The following is a 12,914-nucleotide window of genomic DNA, read 5'->3' as shown; positions in this document are numbered from 1 at the left end:
AGATTCACACATGGCTTACCGTTTACTCTCTTTATAATAATATAATATAATATAATATAATATAATATAATATAATATAATATAATATAATATAATATAATATAATATAATATAATATAATATAATAAAAGGGGGAGGGGTCCCCTTGATTTCCAGGACCAGGTATCAGGATTCTGGCAGTGACCCCCCCCCATTTAAATCCAGAGTCTGGGGCCAAACTTATTGGGAGTTAATATGTCCAACACTGAGACGCGTCATTCCTTGTCCCCCTTGACCCTGGTTCTCCCCCCACCCACCCACACACACCTCTTGGGTGTATCCTAATTCCTATCCTCCAATGGGACACGTCCATAGCTCAGAGCCATCCATCGGGATCTCCAGTTAGAATTTTGCCAGGCAGAAAAAACTTTCAGTCACCTCGTTTTTTTTTGGGGGAAATTGATGGAATGCACTTTCGATTTCCAAGCTGCCACACTGCTCCCCGCTCCCTTTCTAAAAAAAAGACCCTAGATCTATTTGATGAGCTGACCCCAGGGAAGGGGTGTCCTGCTGTAGGCCTTGACCGTAGGGTCGGAGCCAAGGCTGGGATTCGACCGGTTTGTCCGAACCGGCGGTTCCGGTGGGTATTAAGAGCGGAAGGTTTCCAACCGCCGTCGAATCCCGGCCCGGCTCGAAACCAGCCAGGAACTCGTAGCGCCTCCATCCTTCAACCTCAGGGCCTCCGAGCAACCCCCTTTTTTGGGGGGGGGCTTGCCAGAGGGGGGGAGAAGCTGCCGTAGGGCCTGCAGAGTCCGACCTTCCCAACCCCCCCCCCCATCTCTCAATCCCCGGGGACGAATGGAAAGCCGCTCCCTTTTGGGGAGGGGGCGGCCGCTGAAGGGGACCGGCAGCCTGGTCACACCGTCCCATCCCGTCCCCGCATTGAGGGACCCCCCCCCGCCCTTGAGCCGAGAATGGGGGATAGCTGGGACCACCCGCCTGGAACCGCGCCAACCTTTTACGTCTCTTGGCAGGATTTCCCTAGAGATAATGACGTTACAGCCCAGGTGTGAGGACGTAGAGACGGCGGAGGGGGTAGCTTTAACTGTCACAGGTGTGGCCCAGGTACGGTAACCTCCAGCGCGCCTCTTTCCAGGGATGCATGTCTCAGCGGTCACCAGGGCCTCTCTTGGGGAGCGGGGAGGGGGTGTCCTTCGCTCCCCTTGCCAACGGCCCACGCTGCACGACCGCCACGTTTCGGGACGGGAAGCCTGGCTGCTGCCGCTGCTTCTTACTCTTGGTCACTAAGCGGGTGCTTCCCGTCGTCCGCCCGCCCCGCCCCTCCCCTCCCCGTTACCTGCTACGGAGTCTTGGGTTGCTGGATTTCAAGAGGAGTCCCGGAGCTGCTCAAGGCTGTCTGGACGTTCCCCTCCGCTCCCGTTTCTTCCGTTTGGTGTCTCTGGCGTTTTGGATCGGGACTAGGGAAGACTTGAATCCAGAACCTGGTTTGTCAACATCGCTACCGGGGGTGTCTCTCTCTCTTTTGAACCGATAGAAGGCCACGTTTGCAGCCCAGGGTTGAAATGGGGGGGGTCCGTGGGGCTCCCTGAGCTCGGTGGACATTTCATCACCCGGCTAGGTTACGCCATCAGTGCTACGAGGAAGGGCTCTCGTTTTATAGAGAGTAAACCCCACTCCCTACTAGCACTGATGGTGTTCCCTGGTTGGGAAATGAAACGTCTGCCAGCAAAGAAGGAAGCTCAGACAGCACTAAGGACCCCCAGAGGTCATCTCCTCCTCCTCCTCCTCCTCTTCCTCTCTGTAAACGCTCCTCCCTTTTAGCCCTGATAGCGTTACCTGGTTGGCTCATGAAACGTCTAAAAAAACCCACCAAGCTTAGAGAACATCAGTTACTCTGCAGTCACCGTCCTCCTCCCTCCCTCCTCCTCCTCTCCTCCTCCTCCTCCTCTTCCTCCTCTTCTCCTCCTCCTCTCCTCCTCCTCCTCCTCCTCCTCTCCTCTCTCCTCCTCCTCTTCCCTCCTCCTCCTCCTCCTCCTCCTCCTCCTCCTCCTCTTTCTCCTCCTCCTCCTCCTCCTCCTCCTCCTCCCTCCTCCTCCTCCTCCTCCTCTCTACAAACCCCACTCCCTTCGAAAACTGATAATGTAACCTAGTTGGGTCATGAAACATCTGCAAGAAAACCACCCAGCTCAGAGAGCACCAAGGACCCCACAGTCCTCCTCTTCTTCCTCCTCTTCTCTACAAACCCCACTCCCCTTCGAGCACTGATGACGTTCCCTGGTTGGGTCACGAAACGTCCGCACGAAAACAAGGAAGCTCAGAGAAGCAATAGAGACCCCACAATCCTCCTCCTCCTCCTCCTCCTCCCCTTCTCTTCCACTCCACAACCCCACTCCCCTTCTAGCACTGATGACGTTACCTGGTTGGGTCACGAAACGTCTGCAATGAAACAACGAACCTCCTAGGCCACCACAGACCCCACTTATTTTGTCTGTGGGGTTGCAACTGGTACCCAGGATGTCCCGCACCGTTGTTACCTTCGTAATCACGGTGATGTTTAAAAATGAAAGGCTTCAATGGAATTTCTCTGTGGGAAGACGTCATATTAGGCGGATTGGGATGAGTTCTCCTTTCCCCAAGTTGGTCTGCAACTTCCTTGATGCCTGTTTTTATTTTCAGGGGTTTGATTAGACCAGCAGCCCTCAGTTCTTGGCAGCTTTTAAGAGGGGTGGACTTCAAATCCCAGAATTCCCCAGCCAGCTACCTTCGGCCAGATCCACGGTAATTGAAGGGCTAGCAACACGACACAACCTATATTGTTTAAAAGAACGAATCTCCTTCTTCACCCGACCCTTCCCAAGGCCCACGGGTCTAGGACAGGTCACCACAGCCAAGTCACTGCGGGACAAGAGTTAACACTAGTATCAGAATAGAATAACAGAGTTGGAAGGGACCTTGGAGGTCTTCTAGTCCAACCCCCTGCTTAGGCAGGAAACCCGACACCACTTCAGAAAAAACGGTCATTCAGTCTCTTCTTAAAAACTCCCAGTATTTGGAGCATTCGCCACTTCTGGAGGCGAGTAGTTCCACCGGTTAATTGTTCTAACTCCGGAAATTTCTCCTTAGTTCTAGGTTGCTGCTTCTCCTGCCTTCAGGGGCTTTGGAGAATAAGTTGACCTGCCTCTTCTTTGGGGCAGTCCCTGAGATATGGGAACACGGCTATCGTGTCACCCGAAGACCTGGTGGCATAGAATCGTTCAAGAACGGAACAAAATGGCAACCGGCAACATTTAAAATCTGAAGTCATTAAGTGTCTGAAAGGGTCCAGGGCCGTGACGGCGAACCTATGGCATGCGGAGCCGTTTGAGCCGGCATGCGAGCTGCAGGCAAACTTATCCTCACTGCGCGTGTGCGCGCCTCACAGCTGATTTTCGGCTGGTTTGAGGCCTTTTTCGGCCTCCCAGAGGAAGGAAGTTGTGGAAGACTTTGGCAGGCTTTGCAGGCCGAAAAATTAGCCCCGTTTTATCACTTCCCGTTTTTCCGAAAATACCAGAAGTGACGAAACGGGGCTAGTTTTCGGCCCGCAGAAGCCTGCAAGAAGCCGCCTTCAAACCTCTGGGAGTCTGAAAAAGGCCTCAAACCGGACAAAACTCAGCTGTCAGGTGCAGTGCAGGTAAGGGGGCGACGGCGGGGGGGGGGGGATTGCGCACGCATGGATTGGGGGGCGGTGGGGGCACGCATTGCCTTCTGGGTGCTGGTACACGAGCGTGCGAGCGCGCGCACCATTTTTGGCACAGGAGCCCCCCCCCAAAATAAGCCACCGCTCTGGTCTAGGGCTGCCTGCCCGAGCAGGGGGTTGGACTAGAAGACCTCCAAGGTCCCTGACTGTGTTCTGTTCTGAACTGTCGACTTGTCTTGCGGTCAGACGGCCGTGGCGAGTTGTCCCAATTCCGAGGGCGCTTTCCGCCTTCCCCAGTTTCGTACACAAAAAGGTTATTTTGTCCGAGTGCCCAGCAGCCATCTTAGTGAAATTGCGCATTAGGAAAATGTCGTTTCCGTTTCCCCGCATAGCTCTTCCAGCCATACCGGAAAGAGACTAAAACTAAAAAAGCTGTAATATAATGTGCTTGCTGTTTATTTACAATAATAAATCTTCCCCACCCCCAAAAAAATCAAGAGACACCATGTACCTCTGGAAAGGTCACTCGCACCAATGCTGAGCACCCCACGAGAAGTAGAAGAAGAAGAAGGAAGTAATTTTGTTCAAGAAGCAGTTAAGTAGGCAAAAAAGGAACCCAGGATTTGCAAAACGAATAAAAACGCACCGAGATGAAATAAATTTTTCTGGAGCATGTCAGAAATAATACTGTAAAAACATACATAAGGAGATAAAGACCAAAAAAAAACCCCCAAAACCCCCACCCAGCCATGAACTGATAGAATTTACTCCAGGTTGGGAATATTTTTAGACCGTATCAACCATGAATCACTATACAGGTAGTCCTTGACTTACGAACGCAATTGAGTCCAAGTTTTTCGTTGCTAAGTGAGACAGGTGAATTTTGCCCCGTTTTACATCCTTTCTGGCCACTTCTTGTTAAGCGAATCATTAACAGGTTGTTGCATGTCGCAAAAGGGGATCACAGGACACTGCAACCGTGCTAAGTACATGCCAGTTGCCAAGAGTTTGCATTTCGATCACGTGATCATTGGAGATGCTGCAACAGTCATAGGTGTGAAAAACGGTCATGAGTTCACTTTGAATGACCGCTAAATACACAGTGATGTCGAGGACAACTCATATTTGAGGCCAACGTGTCGCTATCCCAAAGGTGCTTTTTCAAGTGGCAACTTTCTGATTTTTCCCTGAAGACGTTTCGCTGCTCACCCAAGAAGCTTCTTCCGCTCTTCTCTCTTCTTCAGAGCGGGAAGGAAGCTTCTCGGGTGAGAAGCGAAACGCCTTCAAAGAAAAACTAGAAAATCCACTTGCCCCTTAGGTTGGCTTCAAAATGTATGTGTTTTCATTTCTGCGGCTGCCCATGTTGGTAGCTGCTAAAAAGGAACCACAGTGAGCTAGGCCTGGAAGGGACCTTGGAGGTCATCTAGCCCAACCCCCTTCTCAAGGCGGCAGGTTGACATGCTCAACCCTCTTTCCCTCCCAACAGACCCTGAAAATAAGAACTGGGTCTCAACATTTAATTTTGGCTCCAAAAGACGCGTTGGGGCTTATTTTCCGGTTAGGGCTTATTTTCGGGGAAAATTTGATACTAAACACATCCATCTGGCAGACCGCCTTAACTGGGGCTTAATTTTGGGGGGCAGGGCTTGTATTACAAGCCTCCTGAAAAAACCATGTTAGGGTTTATTTTCGGATAGGGTCTTATTTTCAGGGAAACACGTTATTTGAAAGCTGGAATATATCCGATCCATCAAAGCCCTAGGCTGGCTGGGGAATTCCAGGCGTTGTGAAGTCCACACGTCTTAAAAGCTGCCAAGGTTGGACAACCTCTGGTTTCAGGTGCAGAGCAAGGCATAAAGAATGGAGATAGACCACCTCCACTTCTATCCAGGACCCAGTCTGGATCTTGAGTCCTGGGGGGAGCCGCCCTTAGGCCAGAAAAACCCAGAGGACACATATAACAGACTGGGTGAAACCAGGCTCAATAGCAGGAACTGGGAGGGGGATCTCGGAGTCTTAGTGGACAACCAGCTAAAGAGGAGCCAATGTTGTGCAGCAGCAGCCAAAAAAGCCAATGCAATCCTAAGTTGCATTAACAGAGGGATTCAGTCAAGATCAAGGGAGGTACTAATACCGCTCTATAAAGCCTTAGTAAGGGCCACACCTAGAGTAGTGCAGCCAGGTTTGGTCACCACATTATAAAAAAGATGTTTAGAAAAAGTACAGAGAAGAGCAACCAGGAGGATGAGGGGACTGGAGGCTGAAACATACAATGAACGGTTGCAGGAACCGGGACTGGCTAGTCTAGTCTGTCTGTCTATATCTATCTGTCATCTGTCTCCCTGTATCTATCTATCTATATATCTATATCTATCTATCTATCTTCTATCTATCTATCATCTTCTATCATCTGTGTCTGTCTATCCTATTTATCATCTCTCTCTCTCTCTCATCTGTGTCTTTATCTATCTGTCTAGTCTAGTCTAGTCTAGGGAAGAGAAGGACCAGGGGAGACAGGAGAGCATCTTCCAATATTTGAGGGAGGGGCTGCCCCAGAGGAGGAGGAGGAGAAGGGGGAAGGTCAAGCTATTTTCCAAAGCCCTAGGCTGGCTGGGGAATTCTGGGAGTTGAGGTCCCCAAGCCTTAAAAGCGGCCAAGGTTGTAGATCCTTAATGTAGGGTCTTCTCTTCTGCCATGGGTGCGGGGGGGGGGGTTGGACTAGAAGACCTCCAAGGTCCCCTCCGACCGTACGATTCCATGTTTTAAACCCAGCTTTCTCCATTTGCTCGTTGGCCACAAATTTCAATCCCCTAACCGCAGCTGCGACCCTGTTAAAGGCCGGTTTACCCGACGCCCAAATTTTGACTCTGGGGATGCTATGACGGTTAAGAAGTGCGAAGGCCAGTCACCTTTTTTTCCATTGCTGATGGCCGCCAAATAAAACGGGCGTAAGTTGAGGACTACCCGCAATCTCTTTTTAGGATATTTTAAAAAAGGAAGGGAAGAAAAAAAACACCCAAGCCAGATTAAAATGAAATTAAGCTAGCTAAATTGGTGAGGGAACACTGTTAAGAGGTGTAGGGTTTCCTGACTTAGGCAGGGGGGTTGGACTAGAAGACCTCCAAGGGCCCTTCCACCTCTGTTATTCTATTCTACGTGGCCTCAGGATTTATGTATGTGTTTAATTTCTGGGGCTGCCCATGTTAGTGGCTGTTAAAATGGAACCACAGCGAGCTAGACCTGGAAGGGACCGCAGAGGTCATCTAGCCCAACCCCCTCCTCAAGCCAGCAGTTTTGACATGCTCCACCCTCTTTCCCTCCCTCAGACCCATCGACTGACCCCTGCCCTGGATTCCTTGCCTTGCCTGGATCCCAAAATACAGGGGTTCCTCGACCCCACTGGAGCCCAACATTTCTGTCACTATGCGAAACGTGTTGAGTGCGTTTTGCTCTGTTTCATGACCTTTCGCCCCTCCCCGGTTAAACGAATCACTGCAGTTCTTAACATTGAATCCGGCTTCCCCTATCGACTGCTCAGTCGCAAAAGGGGATTCGTGGACCACCACCCCCGCCCCCATAAAGCGGCCGTCGCAAAAATGAGTCAGTTGCCAAGTGCCTGAATTTTGCAGTGGGGTTTCTGCAATGCTCGTAGGTGCGAAAAATGGACATAAACCCCCTTTTTTTCAGGGCCAAACTGAAAAAAACTGAATAAATTGTTGTAAGTAAAGGACAACCTGTATCTCCTTTTTGCTGTGTTTGCAAAATAATTGGGGAGGGGGGGGCAAAACTGGGGGGCTGGGACAGGAAAGGGGGCCACTATTGCGATGGTGGGAAGAGGCCTTAATTAAATTAAATTAAATTAAATTAAATTAAATTAAACGAAATTAAATTAAAGAACAACCGGCAGGGGCTACGGAGGAAGAGAAGGCGTATAGAGGCGTCACATTTATAGAATTTGACACTGATATTTGGGGGGTCGACTTCAGGATTTCTCAGCTGTGGCCACTTGGAGGCGGGTGGACTTCAACTCCCAGAATCCCCCAGCCAACAGGAAGTTGGGAAAGCCAGCCGGCTGGAGCATTGTGGGAGTTGAAGTCCGTCCATCTTCAAGCGGCCAAAGAAACATTGATATGACGCCCCAGACATGCAGGGCAGTCTAGAATGACCCATCAGTTCAAATAGACCAATGTTGGTCAACCTTTGAGACGTTTAAGATAGGAGGACTTCAGCTCCCAGAATCCCCCAGCCAACAGGAAATTGGGAAAGCCAGCCGGCTGGAGCATTGTGGGAGTTGAAGTCCGTCCATCTTCAAGCGCCAAAGAAACATTGATATGACGCCCAGACATGCGGGCAGTCTAGAATGACCCATCAGTTCAAATAGATAATATTGGTCAATTTGAGACGCTTAGATAGGAGGATTCAGCTCCCAGAATCCCCAGCCAGCTGGCTGGGGATTCTGGGAGTTAAGTCCTCTATCTTAAACGTCTCAAAGATTGACCAATACGGGTAGGCCTCAACACAACTGAATCCAACATTTCCACTGCTAAGCGTGGGACAGTTGTGAAGTTAATTCTGCCTCATTTTGCGACCTTTCTTGCCACCGTTAAGCGAACCGCCGCAGTTGCTCAGATTCGTCCCACGCCCGTTAAGTGAATCCATTGACTTCACTTTGTCAGAAGGTCGCCAAAGGGGGACTCAACATCTTACACACACACACACATGCACACACGACACCGCCACTGTCGTAAACCGGAGCCAGCTGCCCATTTTGATGACGGGGAATGCTGCAACGGCCATTAAGTGTGAAGCGGCGCTCTTTTTTTCGGCACCGGTGTAACTTCGAGCGGTCTGTTGTTGAGGGCTGCCTGGACTGGTCTAGTGAATTGGAAGCACCCCCTTTTGTGCCTGGGAGGGGGGGGGAACCTGCTGCGACCCTCTTTAAAATAGACCCCACTTGGACGTAGCACCATACAAGCCCCTAAGGAGGTTCCGCCCGGATCCATTCACCGTGTTCACGTCTCCATTGGACGTCAGCCTTCTCTCTTCCCCTGATCTGTCCACCCCCCCCAAACTGGGGGGGGTCTTAAAAGGGTGTGGGACGGGGGGGCTCCAAACCATTTAGGGGACGCTTCTCTGCTCAGTTGCTTTGTGGGCCTGGCCTTAGCGAGTTTTTAAGCCGTGTTGGACTTCAACTCCCAGAATGCCTGAGCTCACGTGACTGGAGATGGAGGCATTCTGGGAGCGGAAGTCCCCACGTCTTTCGAGCTGTAAAAGTTGGAAGACCCCCCTGCTCTTAAGGAGACCAAATAAAATTCTTTGGTTGGTCCCAGGGTCATCGAGCGTGGCGCAGGATGAAATAAGGATCTGGGCCCTGCGATGGGATGACGGCCAAGCGGGGGACGGATTGGGAGGTTGGAAGATTGTGGGAACCCCGAAAAAATAAACTTTTTTAGATTCGGGGTCCCACAGATGTGCCGGGTGCTATCCTAATAAAGGTATTTGAGGGGGATAGGTCTGTCTCGGAGTTACCGATCGGAGTGGAGGGTTGCTGGAGCGCTGACCCCGAGCGGGCGTGGCTTAGTTGGCCTCCTGCGCCGTGCCGTGGGGGGCATTTTCACCCTCCCCGCAGTGGTGGGATTCAAAATTATTTTACTCCCGGTTCTGTGGGCGTGGCAGGGGAAGGAGCCTGTAAAATCGCCAGTCAGAGGTGGGATTTGTCGGTTCTCCAAACTACCCAATATCTCCACTGCCGGTTCTCCAAAACTGGTCGGAACCGGCTGAATACTACCTCTGCTCCCCAGACTCCGGAGGCTCTTTGGAGGCCAGAAACAGGTCCATTTTTCACCCTCCCCGAGCCTCCACGCGGGCTCTCCACTTACCTGGCATTGAAAACAGGCCACGTGGAGACACCTGGGAGGGTTGGGCTGGGAGGGGCCAGCCAGGAGTTGCAACTACAGGTTCGGCAAACCGGGTGTCAAACTAACAACCGGTTCGCCCAAACCGGTGTGAACCGTTAGCAAGCAGCCCATCCCCCTGGGATGGAGGGAGCGGCTGAGCGGGTTGCTTCTTCTCTGGCCAAACCTTTGGGAACCCAGCCGGGCCAATCCCGGATTCCTAAAAGCCAATCAAACGTCCACCTGTCCACCTCTGGCTGACCACGCCGGTCTTCTCATCCTGTTTTCCCTCCGGCCCGCAGGTGAAAATCATGACGGAGAAGGAGCTCCTGGCCGTTGCCTGCGAGCAATTCTTGGGCAAGAACGTCCAAGACATCAAGAACGTGGTTCTGCAGACGCTGGAGGGACATCTTCGGTCCATCTTGGGTGCGTATCTCGGCGGCCGTCAGGGGTGTGTGCGCGTGTGGGCTTACGACGGCCGTAAATCGGTGCCTTGCAAGAGCACTCTACCTGAACCACAAACAGCCTCCTGGCTTCGAGGCTAGTCTACCTGGTGAGGCCATCCCAGGCCAGGTGACTTAGGGTGGGGCATCTCTCTGGAGATACTCAACCGTCCAGGTCATGGTTGCCCCAAAGGCGACGGGACTTTTTTCTTTTTCTCGTTTCGGAAAACATTTTTGCTTCTCATCCAAGGAGAACAGGTAGGACCTGGCTGGACAGCAAGTAACTATGAGGTGGACCTTGGGAGTCTTAGCGGACCACCACTCAAATAGGAGCCCGCGGTGTGCAGCGGCAGCCCCCCCCCCCCAAAAAGCCAACACGGCTCTATCTTGCATAAACAGATGAAGTGTTAATACCGCTTTGTAAAGCCTTAGTAAGGCCCCGCTTGGAATAGTGGATGAAGTTTTGGTTGCCATGAGAGGAAAAATGAAGGACTTGGGGGGGTGGGGGTACATGATAGCAGCCTTCCAGTATTTGAGGGGCTGCCCCCCCAAAGAAGGGGAGGGGTGGGGGGGGGGGACAAGCTATTCTCCAAAGCACCAAAGAAGGCAGGACAAGGAGCCAGGAGAGAGATTCAACCTGGAATTAAGGAGGAATTTCCTAACCGGGAGGACAATTCACCACCGGAACTACTTGCCACCAGGAGTTGTGGGGGTTCCATCCCCGGAGGCTTTCGAGAAGAGATTGGACTGCCACTTGTCTGAAACGGTAGAGGGTCTTCTGTTGGAGCAGAGGGTTGGACTAGAAGACCTCCAGGGTCCCTCCTGACTCTGATAATTCTGCTTGTCCGAAGGGTTACCAAAGTGGGATCCGTTGACCCAGATTTTGCAACCGTCGTAAATACGGGCCAGTTTTGCCGAGCGGCCAAATTTTGATCGGGTGACTCTGAGGGTCGTGTGGGGAAACTGGTCACGTCCCCCCGCCCCTTTTCTTTTTCCCCAGTGCCGTTGTAACTTCAAACAGTCGCTAAGTGAACGGTTGTAGGTGGAGGGCTACCTGTGGAGCCTCTTTGGAGAGTTGCTGCCCTCCGCCCCGCTTGGCTGTCGGGGTGCGTGTGTGTGTGTTTGTGACACGTGTGTGTTTCTTTGCCGGCCTTGCAGGCACTCTGACCGTGGAGCAGATCTATCAGGACCGAGACCAGTTTGCCAAGCTGGTGCGGGAGGTGGCAGCGCCGGACGTGGGCAGGATGGGCATCGAGATCCTCAGCTTCACCATCAAGGTACGAGGGGCGGGCAGAGCTCGGGCGGGGCCCAGTGGGGGGACGAGAGAAAGCGGGGGGGGGAAGACAGCTCCTCCCGAGCAGCTCCGTGAGAATCGAGGCTTCAATCCGGCAAGATTCTGTCTAGAGGTGCGAAACTGCGGATCAGCTCGGCTTGCAAGAATCGGCGCCGGTCGGTTTGGGTTTGGGCCTGACCTACGGTGGACGAGGGATTGTGGGAGTTAGGAAGTCCACGCAAGGTGGGACTGAGGGATTCTGGGAGTTGAAGTCCACACACAGCGACTGAGGGATTCTGGGTGTTAAAGTCTACACAAGGTGACCGAGGGATTGTGGGAGCTGGTCCAAGGCGATGGCTGAGGGATTCTGGGAGTTGAAGTCCACATAAGGTGACTGAGGGATTCTGGGAGATGAAGTCCACCTAAGGTGGGACTGAGGGATTCTGGGAGTTGGTCCAAGGCGATGGCTGAGGGATTCTGGGAGTTGAAGTCCACACACAGTGACTGAAGGATTCTGGGAGTTGAAGTCTACATAAGGTGACTGAGGGATTCTGGGTGTTAAAGACTACACAAGATGACTGAGGGATTGTGGGAGCTGGTCCAAGGCGATGGCTGAGGGATTCTGGGAGTTGAAGTCTACCTAAGGTGACTGAGGGTTTCTGGGAGTTGAAGTCCACACACAGCGACTGAAGGATTCTGGGTGTTAAAGTCTACACAAGGTGACCGAGGGATTGTGGGAGTTGAAGTCCACACACAGCAACTGAAGGATTCTGGGAGTTGAAATCTACATAAGGTGACTGAGGGTTTCTGGGAGTTGAAGTCCACACACAGCGACTGAAGGATTCTGGGTGTTAAAGTCTACACAAGGTGACCGAGGGATTGTGGAAGCTGGTCCAAGGCGATGGCTGAGGGATTCTGGGAGTTGAAGTCCACACAAGGTGGGACTGAGGGATTCTGGGAGTTGAAGTCCACACAAGGTGGGACTGAGGGATTCTGGGAGTTGAAGTCCACACAGCGACTGAAGGATTCTGGGTGTTAAAGTCTACACAAGGTGACTGAGGGATTCTGGGAGTTGAAGTCCAACATGGTGGCTGGGGAATCCTGGGAGTTGAATTCAAGGCAACTCTGAATTGTGCCGAGGAGGCGTTTTGCCCCCTCCGGAGGGGATCCCACCCAGAGCCGCCCTTGACCCCCCCTCCTCACTCCTTCCCTTGCAGGATGTCTACGATAAAGTCAGCTACCTGAGTTCGCTGGGGAAAACCCAGATCGCCGTGGTCCAGCGAGACGCCGATATCGGTGTGGCCGAGGCCGAGCGAGACGCCGGCATCCGGGTAGGTGGAGTGAGCGAAGCCCCTGGGCCCCCCCCCTCTCTGTCCCTCTTCTCCGGAGGTCCTGGGAGACCCCGCTGAGCTTTCCTTTTGCCGCCGCAGGAGGCCGAGTGCAAGAAGGAGATGCTGGACGTGAAGTTCAGGGCGGACACCAAAGTGGCCGACTCCAAGCGGGCCTTTGAAATGCAGAAGGCCGCCTTCACCCAGGAGATCAACATAAAGGTGGGGCTCTCTTTTGGGGGGGGCGGGGTGGACCTGGTGGGGGGGGGCGGGAGAGAGTGAAGCTGCAGGGGGAGAAAA

General features: G+C 52.5%; 1 protein-coding gene across 4 annotated transcripts in view; it reads left to right on the top strand.

Moving 5' to 3' along the window:
* Nucleotides 1–12,914, top strand: part of FLOT2 (flotillin 2) — a 49,346-nt gene that overhangs the window by 27,723 nt on the left and 8,709 nt on the right. For 2 of the 4 annotated variants that reach the window (XM_087924225.1, XM_087924231.1), the window contains 5 exons: nucleotides 1,014–1,104; nucleotides 9,873–9,996; nucleotides 11,172–11,290; nucleotides 12,504–12,617; nucleotides 12,717–12,836. In XM_087924225.1, the coding sequence (XP_087780351.1) occupies nucleotides 1,014–1,104; nucleotides 9,873–9,996; nucleotides 11,172–11,290; nucleotides 12,504–12,617; nucleotides 12,717–12,836 (568 nt within the window). The remainder of the gene's footprint in view (nucleotides 1–1,013; nucleotides 1,105–9,872; nucleotides 9,997–11,171; nucleotides 11,291–12,503; nucleotides 12,618–12,716; nucleotides 12,837–12,914) is intronic. The other 2 variants (XM_087924236.1, XM_087924227.1) reach the window with 1 other exon arrangement.

The sequence above is a fragment of the Pseudonaja textilis genome, chromosome 1 (genome assembly GCF_049901715.1).
Source record: "Pseudonaja textilis isolate UNSWEBS1 chromosome 1, rPseTex1.2, whole genome shotgun sequence".
NCBI classification, from domain to species: domain Eukaryota; kingdom Metazoa; phylum Chordata; class Lepidosauria; order Squamata; family Elapidae; genus Pseudonaja; species Pseudonaja textilis.
This window is presented reverse-complemented; position numbering and strand designations above follow the sequence as displayed.